Genomic DNA, 16831 nt, shown 5'->3' with positions numbered 1-16831 from the left:
AATTTGTCATCATTACTTTACCTCATTATTTTTTTTTACTTGTATTGCATTGTAATTACATTTATTTTCGATAACACAGTATAGCATAGAAGAAAGAGTACAGTTGATTTAGTGCATGTTATTTTTTGTGTTATTTGCAATATAATTTTGAGTTTTATTACCTGTCTTCGTAGGGATGCGAACCATGTAACTGTGATCCAATTGGTTCTTTGAATCATACCTGTAACATTTACACAGGACAATGCTTCTGCCGACCTGGTATTGTAGGACAGCATTGTGATGTCTGTGAGCCCTACCATTATGGATTTTCGTCAGAAGGATGTAAACCATGTGATTGTGATGTAATTGGATCTGTTGCTCTACAGTGTGATCCGTATGGACAATGTCCGGTGAGTACTTAATATTGAAATATTTTTCGGTAGAGTCAATAAATAGTTCGGAATAAGCCCTTCATCAGTTTATTATAAAAATAAATTTCTATAAACAATTTACAAAGTTTCTTTGTAATATTAATAAAGGCGTTTCCAAGTTCAGTTATATCCTTAGAACACAGCTGTGGCTTCGAATATTTAAGGTAAGGTTAGGTTTATACGGGACCCTTTCGCTCAGGGCAGTCTTGCACTCTTACCTAAGATTAGAACTAAATCAAACAAAAGTTGATTTGCTGTAGCTAATTGAAATCTTTGCTTAGAGCCGAACTCTTAGAATTTTCTACACATGGTTGCCAAACTAATGCCTTCTAAATCAAGGTAGGTAGACAAGATCTCTTGAATAAAGCTGTGCATTGTGTTCTTCAATTGCGAAGAATTTATAATCTATAAATTATTTATTCCCTTTTCTGTTTGATATTTTCAGTGTCGAGAGAACGTAGAAGGGAGAAGATGTGATCGTTGTAAAGAAAATAAATACAACAGACAACAGGGATGTATCGACTGTCCACCGTGCTACAACCTTGTACAAAATGCCACAAATGAGCATCGTAGAAAACTTTCCAATTTACAACGTCAATTGAGTGAGATTGCAAGTACCCCGACTGTTATTGACGACCTAGACTTTGAAAGGAAATTGTCCTCAGTCCAGGAACATGTGGACAATTTGTTGTATGATGCACGAAAAGGAGCCGGAGGTAAGGAAGAATTATGGGTAATTGTTATTAATGGTCTATATATATTAAAGGGTATTATTTTGATAGGTTTTGAAGTTTCTCTACGAAAGATGCATGCTTAGGGAACAGCAATGGTTTAAAAAGATTTCTAGTTAAAAAAAAGTTATTGTGTAACATAAAAACAAACTATTTTCTACTGATAAAAGTAGAATAAATAATATGTATTATCTATAAGATGCTACAAAATGTTACAAAGTGGCACCTGCTGCTATCTAGAAGCTACCTCCTTGCTATAGATACGCCAAAAAGTGCACAGAATGGCACCTGTTGTCATCTGGCAGCTGTATCCTTACCAGAAACATTCTAAGGCTTATAAAATTCTTTTCAGTCATTCTCTGTGAATCAACATTCTCAGACCATCGATCTTCACTGTACAAATAAGATAATTTACTCTTCTCGTACGGCATATAGTCCGGCTCCTTAAACGTATGCATTATGTACGGTATTACTGAGATTTTGTACCTAGGTAGTAACATTTCATTTTTAAGCAATACGTTTTTGTCTTTTCGTTGTTTTCTATTTCCCAATGAGTACTCGTCTTCAACTTGCCTCAATCTGTTGTAATAGTGCTGACTGTCAGTAGCGTAAGCAGAAGTTCGACAAGGGGGCGTTCAAGCTCCCACAAATTCATATGATTTCACGTGTTTGTGTATATATATATATATATATATATATATATATATATATATATATATATATATATATATATATATATATATATATATATATATATATATATATATATATTTAATACAGGTAAATGTTTATTTTTGCAGGTCATCTTGCTCAAAGAAGTTCAAAATTCCGAAACTCACCCGTGGGTATTCTATTCCTGATTTCCCTTTTCGTCCTTCAGTAAAATAAATATTATCGAAGAGAAAAAACAGAAATAAACTTATAACTACAGTGAATATACACATGTGTTTATTTGTCGCACACAATTCAAGCAAACAAATAAGCATATCTAAATACAGTACTTAAAAAAAAAGTGATATGCCTTTAAAAGTAAAGCACTTTCATAAGAAATTTTATTGTAAAGGTTCTCCGAAGATTAAAACAAATTAATTCTTATTTTTCGCATGGTTTCCCCGTTTTATAAATCTGGAAACGCTGCTTCGAACACCCTATGAAATGGAGTTGAAGATATAATCTATCTGTTATGTGAATGAATTCTTTCAACTCCTCTTCTATACAAAAGTTCAATTTGCACATGTATTTGTGCACTAAACGCAATAAATACAGTACAATATATATAAATGGATAGCAACCTGCACGAGCTGCTGTGGCTTCTGAGCGCGACCGACTGCGAGCCTCATTAAGGGTGAGCGCGAGCCCAATGAATACGAGTCTCACTGAGGAAGGCAAGCTCAAGCTCTAGCAAGTGAGTGTATGAGCTAGCATCAGCCTTTTCGTGATTACTGAATGCAAGCCACATTGAGGATAGTGAGCCCGAACTCGAGTGAACTCCGATTGGGAAATGACTATCTCTGGCAAAGAACAGCAAATATAGAAATTGTTATTAATAGTAATGTTCCACGTAGTATCTACTAAGGTAGTAATTTCAACCTTTTTTTATTACAGGCGATGATAAGAGTCTTGTAGAGAGACTAGGAGATCTTGGCAACCGACTGAAAACCGTTGGTGATTTGTTAGATCAAGCTGATGACTGGACAGACAAAGCAAGAGAGAAAGCCGGGGAAGGAAAAAGAAATGCAACACTTGCTAAAGATGTTATTGAGAGGGGAAACGAAAAGCTACAGGTGAGTCGTTTTGGGAGTTTTACCATTATTGTGTTGAAGTGAAATAGAACTAATTGATGCAATTTTCCATTTAGCCTAAACATGTACCAACCACCTATAAAACTACATCAATTTACTAGCTGAATTGACCACCCTTCACCCACGAAAAATAAGTTTAATGGAGTATAAAAGCGAAAATTTGAATATTGTAGAAACTTTTCCCTTCTCCGCCCCCCCCCCCCCCCTCTCGCTCCCCAGGAAAAGTGGAATTTTCGAAAAAGCTGAAACACATTCAGTTGTTTCTAATGGAAAGTTTATAATACGAGTTTCATCTCCCTATCTTCAAGAGGTCGTGGGACATTCTATCATTCTTGGTTTTTTGTTAAAAAAAAACTCGTTATCAATTTATATATATATATCGTAAAACTTCTTGGTAGGTAGAGCTATGTAATAAAAACAAGGTTTGGAATTGACTTCCATTACCGGTTTATTTATAAAAATTTATTATATAACAGTATTTATTGAAAATACGACAGAAGTGTTTTTCTTTTTTCTTTCTTTCTAAAAACTAGTTCAAATATGGGACTTTGTACGCATGTATATGGAGCTTCACTGCACGTTTTGCGAGATTACTCGAAACTAAGCGAAATGGGTGTGGCGGAATTTAATACTAGGCGCCTCATATATATATATATATATATATATATATATATATATATATATATATATATAGAGAGAGAGAGAGAGAGAGAGAGAGAGAGAGAGGGGGGGGAGAGAGATCATATTTTTCAGGGCATAAATATTTGCATATTTTCTAAGTTTTAGATCATAGAAATCCGAACCCTAGTAATCATCAATATTGGACTAAAATACCTATAATATCTGTAGGGTTAGATAATAAATGGGTTTATTGATGCTTACAAGCTTTCAATCTACGTGTACAGAAAAAGATAAAGAAATTATGAGAAAGAAAATTAATACTGTCAATAGTCATTATTGTTACGTCATGTGGCTCCAAGAGAAAAAATCCACAGATAAGTAACCTAAGGTATTTTACTAGAATCTGAACTATTTTGTCCTTTAATCTATGTAAATATATAACAAACAATAATTATGTGTGTTATCCGCTTCTGATATTAGGTATAATTTTTACCTCTACCGTGAATATTCTAAAAAAAAAAAAAAAAAAAAAAAAAAAAATCACAGCTAATTTTATTCATGTTCTTTTGTTTGAATAGGACGCATTGAACTATCTGCAGACAGATGGTAAAGATGCATTGCAGAAAGCCGTGGAACGTTCAGAACAATTTGGCCAGCAAAGCGATAGAATGACCGAAATTGCACAAGAGGCTCGTCATTTAGCTGAACAGTAAGTATACAACTTTTATGAATGAAATGGAATATAAAACTTTATTAAATTCTAAAAGTGCTCATTATTGCTCCTCCAAATTCATATAGATCATTTAAAATATATATATATATATATATATTAAATATCGAATTTTTGCTGACAGCCATTACCTTTGCTTACTTGAGGAACAGTAGTATTTAGTAGGTATAGGGTGTTTCTTAATTATAGTTTTTTACCTGTTAGCAAAAACTTAATGTATAATCAGAGTTAGCAAACGTTTCTTTTTACCCAGACCTGTCTCTCTTTTTATGACTAAAATAAGCATCTAGGCGGATTTCCTCTCATAATGAAATTCCCGGGTCTTTTCTAACAATTCGAAAAAAATGGAAAATTGAAATTTATAGTTCTATTTCGAATTTTGCAAATATTTGTGTACACCGACAACAAAGGATATGTATGAAAATCGAAGCAGCGAAGAAGCTCATCTGGTAATACAACGCAGGAGACAGCTAAAATTTGCTCAGCAGTTACATCAGTGGATGCGTACATCAGAAATTGACATTTGTTGTTTAACATATGTTTAAAGTTGTATAAGGCAAAGAAAGGCAAAGAAAATGTCATTTAAAAGATAGAAAAGTATTTATATTTGTTCACATTTTGTAATGTTTTCGTCAATTTTTTTTCTTCATGAAATTTGGTAACCCTGCTCGGTGCTGAAAGGGATGCTAAATTTCAATTCGAGCAATCAAAAGGTACTGACTTTTTGCTTCTCCAAAATGTTATAGAATATTACAAAATTTCATAGAATTTTGCTCCTCCAAATCTTTATAAAATTTTCGCTGACAGCTGTCTGCACTGTCAAGACTTAAGTAAGGAAGGGTAGTTTGGGACATATCAGCCATCCGATACACCATATGCAGCGAAAATTTGATATTTAATATATTTTCTTTTATCAATCTATAAGGATTTTTGAGGAGCAAAACTGGAGTATCATTTGAGTACCTTTGGTAAAAATTTGACTACCTTTTGAGTTTATTGATAAAATTATTCTTAAGCGATTTACATTGCAATTAACATAAAATATATTGAGAAATTCCTGTAATATTGAGGGAATTGATCTCTCACAGTAAGATTGGGAAAGGGAAGAGAATTATGGACTTGAGTCTCAGGTTCAGGTGTCAATGTCTCATACTTGTACATATTTCATTCTAGGAGGTATACTATGTATTAAGTTGTTATTTGCCAAAACAACCAACATAAAATTAAAATATTTGTTTCTTATTTTTATGCAATATATTTTTATGTATTTATTTTCTTTGTTTCAAAATCCAGGCAAGAACAAGAAGCAGCCGGAATAGCTCGAATTGCGGAAAGGGCCTACAACACTTCGACGGAAGCATATGAACTTGCAAGAGATGCAGTAAATCAACAACGAAATATAAGGTGAGCATATATGTTATTTCTTTCAATTCAATCTTTCAGGCTATATTGAAATGCTCTTCTAAATTTCCTGCAGTTCACTAATCACATTCCTTTGAGGCAAAAAGGAAACATTGAGAACTCAACTATCAACCGCTATGGCACAAGACAACCAACTAGCAAAGAAAGCCATCCAAAACCAGTACCGTGCTGTGGAGGGGGCCGAGCAGCGCGACAACCCCGGACGTCGAAGTGAGGGAGCACAAAATTCGGGAGGATGTACATGTGCATATATATAAAATCGAAGTAAAAAGTAATAAAAAGTGCTTAAAATCAAGGAAAAGCAGGGTTTATTTTTGAAAATTTTCTTACGCCTCACGCCAACCTTGGTAGTAGCGCTTCGCGGCTAGTCTGTCGACCTCAGTCATATATACGGGGGCGCCGTCGTATACTCTCTCCCCGGGCGCTGATTTTCCATGGCATGGCACTGTCCAAAACAGAACACTATGAGATGCATAAATTTTGACTGTATGCGATTTTCATCTTCTCTAAATAGATCAATGCGTGGTATTAAACATGCGACGCAATGATTATACAAGTAAGTTGTATCCGTGGAATATAGGTTACGATAAATGAATATTTACTATTAACCAGTATGGAAAACGAAACAAAATTATCATTTTTGTTAAAACGACAAGACAGCTACAGTAGGGATAAGATAAAGCCGATTCTGTCTTATTCAAAACAGGACATAAGATCCGACTAGTCTGCAAATACAATACAAAGGTGTAATTATACAGAAATATTTGAACATTGGACTGATGGTTATTGAACCCTATTACTTTAACCAGTTGAGCTACCAGTGAACCTAAGCAACCCTATACATGGAAGAATATACTTTTTCATATACATAGGATTTATAGGATTTGTAGGATGGGATGACGTACGAACGGCTACAATTTTAGCGGGAAGGCGTATGATTCCGCCCAGCAACATATTCGGTTCGGTAATCGGAATAGTATCACGAGAAAACGGCTTATGCAGCATTCAGGTAGTGGAAAAGTGTGTGAGGAAGCGCGCCACCATGCTTCGTCGATGACACAGTGTGTAATATGAGTAGACGACTGCGTTTGAACGGAACCTTATGGTCGACCTCCTACGCGGATCGGCTTCTTGAGCCACGAAATCGGTACGCGTGCAGAGTGATGAACAGCACTACCTACACGACAACGATTGAACAGTAGATCGCACAGAATGTACACACCTTTTTCCAAGAACGCTGCCGCAATTTCCTAGGCTTCCACGGTCACCTGATGTATTTCGCACCGGTTACATATCCAGCAGACAATGTCGATGTGTGAGCTCTCATACAAGCAGCATGACAGGCACTTCCTCAAGAGCTCATCCAACGCCAAAATATATGTAGGAGTTTTGATTGCAACGCGTAGAAGTTTTACGCCAAACTGATTTTATAAATATCATAAGTATTCTACAGTTCTAAAATTGTATTTCTGTACAGCTGTGTAATGAATTGCTCACGATGTCTTTCTTGGTTTGCAGTTTTCGTAAGCATTAGGGTATTTTGAAGATAAACTATGCAATACAGAAGGTTGTTCGCTTTATATCCGACCATTTTGTCGGGTACTCACCTTAAGAATTACGCGCTGATACTACCGATCATGTTCTATTGGACCACCATCATTGTGAACTATCACACGGCATCGCAGTTTCCATTGCAGCAAACTCCAGCGCAGGACATTCATGGGAATTCTGTCCCACTCTTCCCTGCAAGCTTTTCATAGAATATCCAGGGCGGCGATGTTGAAGACGTCGTTTCAACAGTCCAAATGCACAAAAATCCATTGAACTGGCATCTGGGCTTTTCAGAGAAATATCTTCAAACGAAATGACACGAATTCCAAATTCTTCTACCATTTCCTGATAAATACGTAGTGATGTTCTGGCGGTATGACTCGAAGCTTTGTCCTTGTGGATCATCACCTGATTCGCGTTCATTCCATACAATTGTGGGATGTCTCTCCGATAGATAGGTGTCAGAAGGATTCTTAGAAGTATCTTTCATTGACCTTTACGTTTTTCTCCACCTTGCATATCATCAACTTTCCCTCATACCCGAATCCCGTAACAACCACAAAGCCACGAGGAAAGCTTTCCCTGCCCTAACGAACAAAGTTAATGCGCCCCTTGCCGTCAATGTCACGGTATGTGATCGACCGAATATGACTTCCAGCAGTGGACGTATGATTCATCCATTGTAACAACTTCCTGCCATTTGGAACCTGCCAGGTACTTTTCATACAGTTTCCTGCAGTTCATCTTACCTTCGACAATATGGTGCAGTAGCAGGTGGTGTATATGGGCCTTCCGCACATACTTCAATTTGAAGCGCGTGCAAAATGTTTTGTTCACAGTTAACAGTGGGAGGTGAAATCTGTCGCCCATATCACGTTCCATCGAGGGATTTTCTTGACATGCCAATCGACAGATCCCTCTTAGCACTACGGGTGTCACTTTGCTTGTAGCGCTTCTCCTGGTGGTTTTCGTGGGTGAATATTTCGCAAGGAGACTGTGTTGTGTGTAACGGGCCACAATAGCTTTCACAGTAGTCAGCTCGAGTGTTAACCCATTCTACTAACACTGTTTCACAATGCGTATGTACGAACACTTAGCATGGGTAAGGCCCATTGCGTAACCCTCCCAATATAGGTTGATATTCGGCACCTTTGATAACACTCACTACCAAGACTCACGCACCTACAAGGTCAGACACAACACTGCTCCCGCCAGCAAACCCCTAGTTCCAGCATGATACGCCAAGTTGCAGCACCGAATCGAAAATGGTTGAGTATACAGCGATCAACCTTCTGTAATTTTCATATTTATTACATTTAACCTGTGCGAATTTGTTCTACTAAATCTGAATTTCGAAATGATCAATTTGATTACTTCTTTTGTGTGTGCATCTCAATAGTAATATTTTACAACTCTCTAACAAATTACAGCGATGAATTGCGTGGTCTGAGACAGAGCATCGAAGCTTCTTCCGATCATCTTGATCGAGTGAGAGCACTCGCAGAAGATGCCCGAGGAAGAGCTGCCAAAGCGCAACAAGAAGCAGTTGATATTTTGACGGAAATATTTGCTCTCGCTATTCCACCATCGAACGTTTCTCAGCTGAAGGACGAAGCGGATCAAATTGCAGAAGAGGTGAGAGACGTATTATTTTATAAAATATTCTTTATTGATTTTTGAATAGTTGTAGAAGATGGTTTCTCAGAGTGTATGTGGCAACTCAGTAATGTGCCGCGAATTCTCAGAAGCTTTTAGCCTTGAAGTTTAACGTTTGTATGCCATGTATTCATAAGCAGTTTATTATTATTATTATCATTGCTTCCAGTTATATTTACTTATTTCCCTTCCTTCGGAACAATGAATTTGCAGTTTCATAAAAAGGTACACAATATTGAGAAAATACTTATAAAGTAATACAATCAGAATTACAGTACTTGTCTATAAAATAGTACAATCAGAATTACAGTGCTTGTCTATAAAGTAATACAATCAGAATTACAGTACTTATCTATAAAGGAATACAATGAGAATTACAGTACTTGTCTATAAAGTAATACAATCAGAATTACACTACTTGTCTATAAAATAGTACAATCAGAATTACAGTATTTGTCTATAAAGTAACACAATCAGAATTACAGTATTTGTCTATAAAGTAATACAATCAGAATTACAGTACTTGATAACATTACTACTAAAATAATTACATTACCTTTTGAATATAGTTCGTGTTTACATATTTTTGAAAGATCTGATTGAAAGTAGTGCTTTAGACTACAGAACATATGAGTTTTTTAGCAATAACTTTAACTACTTTTTGAACTGAAATTTTGGCATTAATTGTAAAGATTGGAAAATTTAAATATTTATTAAGTTAAAATGGCTACTGCTACTACCACTGTATAAAATTACAAAAAAAATGTTCGTCACTGTTACAAGCATATGGCATCACTGTTAGGAGTAGGTGTGACACCATTAGACAAAACAAACGAACTTTAATATTATATAAGATATGGAATTATGTTATGGGGTAATATTACAAGATCATACGAAGTTTTTTTCAAAGCACAAAAGAAAATTATCAGAGCTATCACACGAAATAATTAAAGACTTCACTGCAAACCATTATTTAGAAAATTAAATGTGCTTACTATGTCATTGCTTTACATACTAGACTGTGTAATGTACTTAAAACAAAATACGGAAATATGCAAAAATGTAAAAATACATAGTCATAATGCAAGAGCTAAAGAAAATATACATGTTCCTTCATGTAGACTGGAAACATATAGAAATAGTTTTTTATTAAATTGTTCAATCATTTACCTCAAATTGTTAAACCGATTAAATAGGTTAATAAGTTCAATACAGCAGTAAGAAAATTTCTATTAAAATAATGTTTTATTCTGTCAACGAGTTTCTAAATAAAGAATATGAGAATAATATTCTAGAGCAGGGTTTCTCAACCTGGAGATCGCGAAGATAAGAGGAAAAGATAAATATAATTAGAATCTAATACCGGAAAATATTTTTTATACATATTGCATAGCATATTTTATTTTTATACATACTGTTAAGAATAACAAAAAAATAGGTTTACTAAACACTTTCAACAGGTGCAGAGTTGTTAAAAACACAATTTAAATGAAAAAGGTACGCTATTAAACTAATGAGAACTGCATATTGAAATACCAGAATAATGCAAATGCAACAAAACCTGCATATTGAAATACAATTAAAATTGAAAGCTAGTGAAATACCTGAACATGGTGTGATTTCAGTGGTGCCGCAATGTCCGGTTCAATCTTCGTGACGCACATTATCAAGTCATTTAAAGTATTCAATATCTTTTTTTAACAAATGTCCAGGTTTTTAAAAAAACAAAATTAGAAATTACTTTACTTTTTTTTATTATATAACCCAAAATTAAGGGAGTTATGAAGTTTTAAAATTTTCAAACGGCCTCTATTTTGAAACAGTATTACGGATCGGTTTCGATATTTGTAATATGAATGAAATGACCAAATTTGGTATTAATCCATTTGCTTTTAGTGAAGTTACTGTATCCACTATATACAAGAAATGAATTCTATTATAGAAATAGATGGATATCGTGAGATCTCCGCAATAGGTATACTAAAAATCCTATACAAACTTATTACAAACCAGAAATTATAAGGGGGTCGCTGGCAAGACATTGTGATAAAATGGGGATCGTGATAAGAATTAGGTTGAGAACCACTGTTCTAGTGTAACTATAGCAATTGTTATTGTTTTATTTGATGTCATGCATGTAAATAGTACTTTCATTTATGGTAATGAATTAATTATATGTACATATAATATGTATTAACCATGTTAATATTTTCTGACATATTTCATACCAAGGTGCGATTTGCACATGTATTTGGTCATCTCAATTATCTCGTTATATACGATGGATAATTAAAAATAAAAGAGGTGAAATTCTCCTGACATAGCCTCTCGCAAAAGCAATAGCTATTTTAAAATTTTCCGAATTGTTTTGAACGTCAACAACTTATTGCATAACTTTAAATAAAGGTGTAATTTTCATTTAATTGTGCTAAAATTGTAATAGAAGTAGATAATGATTTTTTTTTTTCTTCTTCAAAATGGGTATATAGGCGAGGCGTATCACAAATGAGGCAGAGGACTTAATGGAAGTGAATAGAGACCTTCTATACGATCTCGAAAGGCAGATTGAAGAGGCTCAAGACCTGCTGGATAGGGCAATAGAACAGCAACAAATAACAGATGAACAGTTGGCTGATGTTGATGCAACGTTAGATAGAGCAAAAGATGCTGTTGATCTTGGAGATAAAACTGTAAAGGAAGCTCAACAAACGTTGGAAACTCTCGCAGGTAAACTCTTCTTTTGTTTCTTCTATATGTGGTTGAAGTAAACGGATCCTAAAACGGTTCTGGAAAATAAAACTTACCAGGAAATAGTAAGTTAAGAGAAATTACACTGTGAATATTTTCGCTAAACACTTCATCAAAGAGGAACAGTAACCGAAAAGCATAGAGTTAAGCGCCATACTCAGGGGAAGTGCTCCTGACATTCCATTCCAACTAAAACACTATATACTTTGAAGCTTTCTCAATGGTCCTGATCCCCAAGAACTCTCTCCTCGTGGTATAGCCTTAATTAAAATCTTGTTTTTGTGTATATATATATATAAAATAACTGATTTAACGTTTCGTTTCTCGTCTTCACTAAAATTTCAATGACTTTTTTTGCTTCATAAGCAGTATCCCAGGCACCCCCTACTGTCACCTCCATTAATATTTCTTTAATTCCTTTCTCTACCTGATGAAGCATCTAGCTAAAGTTTAGTTTCTTTTAGTTATGTTGTATTTCTTACAGCAAAGAATATCCTCTCATATTAGATACGAATATGTGAACTTTTAATGTGTAGGCCTGTAGCCAGCCAGATTTATTAAGGGGCAGAAATGAAGACTGAGGGGGCAATGACAAAGACATCAAAGAACACCATAAAATTGTATATTTATTTATTATTTACAGAAAGGTATTTTATTTTTGAATTGTCGAAATCATAAATTTTTATTTCATTTTTGTGTGCTTAATACAAGCTCTTTTGCGAGGTACTTTGTTTCATATTAATAATTAAAATTGAAATACTTATTTTTTAAACATTTGAACAAAATTATATTACAACAATTTTAGATTATATCAATACAAAATAAAAGTATATGTTTTATTCAACGTTTGCATTCAATTTTCTGCCTTCCAAAATAAGCGAGACACTACAATTTATTTATATTCACAACTAACGTTGTGAACTATGATACTGTTGTTTGGAAGTGCATATGGTATCCTTGGATGCTTGTCATGGTTGCAATAATAGGGTACGGTTTGAAATCCTTGAAATGGATGAAGTCAACGGAAAATGTTTGGTGCATTTAGCAAGAAACATAATTTTAAACAGAAATGAGTAGAATTCGCAAAGTTGAATTTAATTTGGTAAACATAATTGCAAGAATTTCACTAGTTTTGAGTCAGTTTAAAAATTCTATTTAGTGTTATTTTCAGAGGGGGCTAAAATAATTTAAAGGGGGCAAGTGCCCCCTCTAGCCCCTCCCTGACTACGGGCCTGAATTTTAATTTTTCTTCAATTCTAAGACACTGGTAATAATAGATCCTAAAATCGCTGAGAATCTACGGTGAAGTACATGATCATATTTATTTGTTGTTCTTCTCAGCAGAACCCACTAATTCAGTACAACGTATTTTACTAGGGATCCGTAGGAGTATATATGTCAGAGGAGGATGCCAGTTTTATTACCATATTCATTGTAATATTTGCTGTTTATTGTTCTTCTATCTTCAAAATGATTATGTTAATATTATTTTCTTTTTAAAGAATTTGATCAACAAGTTCAAGAGAGCAAAGGAAAGGCCCAAGATGCTTTGGAGAAGGCTGATGAAATTGAAGATTTAATTCAAAGAGCTGAAGAGAAAACATTTGACGCTGAAGAGGCTTTAGCGGGCGCTGAAAGAGACGCCCAAAATGCAAGGCAACAAGCTCAAGAAGCTCAACAGACATACGCTACTCGGGCTTCAGAGGTACATTGTAGTTGATTGGTTTATCACATGTATTGTATACCTGTAGATCAGGCAGCTTCTTCTTATTCTTATTACTATGAGATCATTCTGCGTAGTGCCAGGTTTTCTGTTCTGTATGTCGTGATCGATACGTAGTGTAGTTTGTACGTCTACAGTAGCATCTTTACTTTTCTTGGTATACCTTTGTTTCAGAAGAAAGAGATATTTCGCTTGTCGGTAGAGTGATGCCCCTTGTTTTTCATCCTGTTCATGAGCTCTTTATATACAGCTGCCGGTACTTGTAGCTAGTTCTTTTTTCTAGGTACTTGTAACTGTTCACTTCTTTGTTGTTAAATTCGTCAAGCTTATTAAATTCATCAATTTCTGAATATGAAAAGGCTTCCTTAATCTATGTGAGTTCCCTTTATATTAGGAGCAATCAGGTATTCGTATCATAATCTTAATTGCAACAACGAGGCTTTACATACCAATTAAGCCTAGCCAATTGTACTCTTTGTTTGGTAGATATATAATACTATAACGCAATACAATAACAGGTCGAAACACTTCATGTAAGTCTCTTGAATACATTCCACCAGTAGCGTAGAGTGCTATTAGACTCTGAGACGCTGTCTACTCTTTCAAATTAAAAGAACATAGTTTTAGAATTATCTTTTATTAGTAAGAATCAATATACATTTCATGTTGTAGAAAAATATAGAAATAATAGGATCGGTGATAGCTTGGTTAATAGCAATGGTAGTAGAATATAATTTGTAAATAATTTTATTTTTCAAAACTGGGGAATTAAAGGTCTGTCTCCGTCAAACAGGCTACAGAGAGTCAACGAGAAAACTGTCTCAACGCGGCTGAAACAAGTCAGTGGAGCTCCCACTAGAAAGTAACGCGCTCATGTGGCCATATGGTATTCTTACTCGCTGAAATAACCTGGCAAAGAAACATGTTTAAGCAGCAAAGATACCATACTCATAGCAATTATACTAATTTAAATCCAGCATACTTTTCACTCTTCCTTTTAGATAGTCATTCATATTTCAGGGAAAATTTCAAGAAACAGAAGGAAAAAAAAAAACTAAATTAATAACTACCATAAAAATTGCTGAAAGTTTTATGGATGCTAGTAATTCCTTCCACAATCTAGCTTGGGCTTCTGTTTAATCGTAACATCAGAATGTGTCAACACTGCGAAAGGCAAAAGCGAGCGCGAGAGGTTTCATAGTCTGTTGTTTTGTTGTTGTTTAAAAATCGTTAACTAACTTTGCGTGAATTTAGGTGTGTGTGTGTTTGTTAATTATGTATTATGTGGAAACTAAATGATTATATATAGATTTATTGCATCAGTTGTTATTAAATGACATGTTAAGCTATCGTATGAAGATTAGTATCAAGTTTTAAAAAATAGCCAACTTCTAAGTTTACTTTTTGAATCAGAGATCATAGTTTACAAAGGGGGAAGCATGTAGGAAGATTATACATAGGAAGTAAATGATTACTTCAATTTAATGTATTCAGTGTATGTACCGAGATTCTTCAGAATGAATTAATATCGATATACTACTTTGATTTAATCGTTAACGGCTATGTTGATCAAAATTAGGTCTCTATATGTTATACACAGTAGTGCAACCTCGCAAAAATCAGTTTGTAACGAAATTTTGTTAGGAGTTCAACATTTCTTTCCAATACCGAGGCTGTATAAGACATTAGCCTACAACTTAATGATGGTTCCGAACTCTAAAGTTTATAAGAAGAAATAATAACATGTGCTATGCACGCATTCAGATTTGTTGTTGTTGTTGCTGGAAGGGGTCCAATACTACGAACCACTACGTAAATGTAGTATTGAATGGGTATTATTCAGCACCCGGGAAGACAAGTAATTGTTAAGTACTTTCATTTATATTTTCAGAAATAAAATTACAGAACTAGATTGTATTTTTATAAGAAGGGAAATAGTACAAATAATTGGGAAGTGTAAATTCAAATCTTCATGCTACAATAATCATTTCTCCGCTAAACAAGTATAGTTTTATTAAGAAAGGGAATAAAAGTATATTAACTTAGAAAGTTTTGGGAGGGTCCGAACCCGGTTGAACCCCCTGTGGGTGCGACCCTGCTGTCTACCCGTTGCGAAACTTAACCCTACGCTACTACATTCCACATTAGACACTTTATGGTTAAAAATAACACTCAGACTATTAATTTATAGTGAACTATAACTATGTTCCAATTTCAATTTCAAGGAATCTTTTTATGGGCACTTCTTCAGATTCGGACAGTTGTCCCAGTTGTCTGCATTCTGGTTTATACTTAATATTTTTTAAATATCTTTTTATTTTTTTTTTTTTTCACGGTCTTACTTATCATTCTCCTCTTCATTTGTCAGCAGTAGTAACTGTTAATTTGTTAACATATGAATCTACATTTTTCATATATTTTTATTTCTTCTTTCAGAATTGAGTTGATGATCATTAAGTTCTTTAATGCAGTTTTCATTTCTTCTTTTTCAAGTTTATTTCTGTTGATTGTAATTAATTATTTTCTTAATTGCTTCAGAAACATGGACAACTGAAACTACTAACAATGATCACAGGCTAAAGATAGAGTCTCTCGGTCTATGGTTAATCGCATAACAAATTCCGGCAAGAACCTATCTCCATAACATTGGTCCGCCGAAGTGAAAGTTATGTCTCGAAGTTCAGCACAATCGGATAGATTAAGTAAAGCTTTAACCAGCATAACGATCAACTTCACTTTTGGTGTTCATAGAGGCATATATAGTTGGTCATTCTCTTCAAACGATGAGCCACACTTAGGTAATGTCCCGGGTACTTAAATAGCTTTTGGAAGCATAGTTCTCTGGGATACGCGTAGTCGTGTGGCTATCACACGTTGTGTAGGACGTTTTCCTGGAGGACTGTTTGGTGTAACTTCCGAAACGCACTGCACTGCACTGCAAATGCACCATAACTGCACCGCACTGCAACTGCACCATAACTGCACCATGGCTTACACTGAACGATGGCAATCGACATCCTTAGTGGGTGAACTAATATCTCGAATCCCGTGGTTATTATGCCGCTTAGTTATGTTCTTGTTAGTAGACGTTTCTGTGATGTATCCATTTTCTTTGCAGTTTTTGAATTTTAAACACAGAAAAGTTCCACGATATAGCTTTCCCAAAACTTGTTCACTTTGGGACCTATGATGCATGCAACACACACTTGCGAAAACTAAACAGTACTGCAAGTTTGCATCTGTACGTTGATCTTGAAACAATCCGGTGTAATCGATACTATGCACATAGATGGGGTCGAAAGTTAGACACATATACGCAGCTCAACCTCCTATAAATGGCGAACTTATTTTATATGAAGTCCTCGAGTGAAACTTGATTTGGAATTTTGGGACCGCGATGGCTCAGTGATAGAGCGTTCACATCTGGGGTCCCTGGT

General features: G+C 34.8%; 1 protein-coding gene across 2 annotated transcripts in view; it reads left to right on the top strand.

The window, feature by feature from the left end:
• Positions 1-16831, top strand: part of LanB2 (laminin subunit gamma-1) — a 488424-nt gene that overhangs the window by 459735 nt on the left and 11858 nt on the right. For both annotated transcript variants that reach the window (XM_081764904.1, XM_081764905.1), the window contains 8 exons: positions 174-389; positions 856-1126; positions 2747-2925; positions 4143-4273; positions 5588-5698; positions 8698-8902; positions 11413-11650; positions 13174-13376. In XM_081764904.1, the coding sequence (XP_081621030.1) occupies positions 174-389; positions 856-1126; positions 2747-2925; positions 4143-4273; positions 5588-5698; positions 8698-8902; positions 11413-11650; positions 13174-13376 (1554 nt within the window). The remainder of the gene's footprint in view (positions 1-173; positions 390-855; positions 1127-2746; positions 2926-4142; positions 4274-5587; positions 5699-8697; positions 8903-11412; positions 11651-13173; positions 13377-16831) is intronic.

This window comes from Thermobia domestica, chromosome 7 (assembly GCF_964235325.1).
Source record: "Thermobia domestica chromosome 7, izTheDome1.hap1.1, whole genome shotgun sequence".
In the NCBI taxonomy this organism is placed as follows: Eukaryota; Metazoa; Arthropoda; class Insecta; order Zygentoma; family Lepismatidae; genus Thermobia; species Thermobia domestica.
This window is presented reverse-complemented; position numbering and strand designations above follow the sequence as displayed.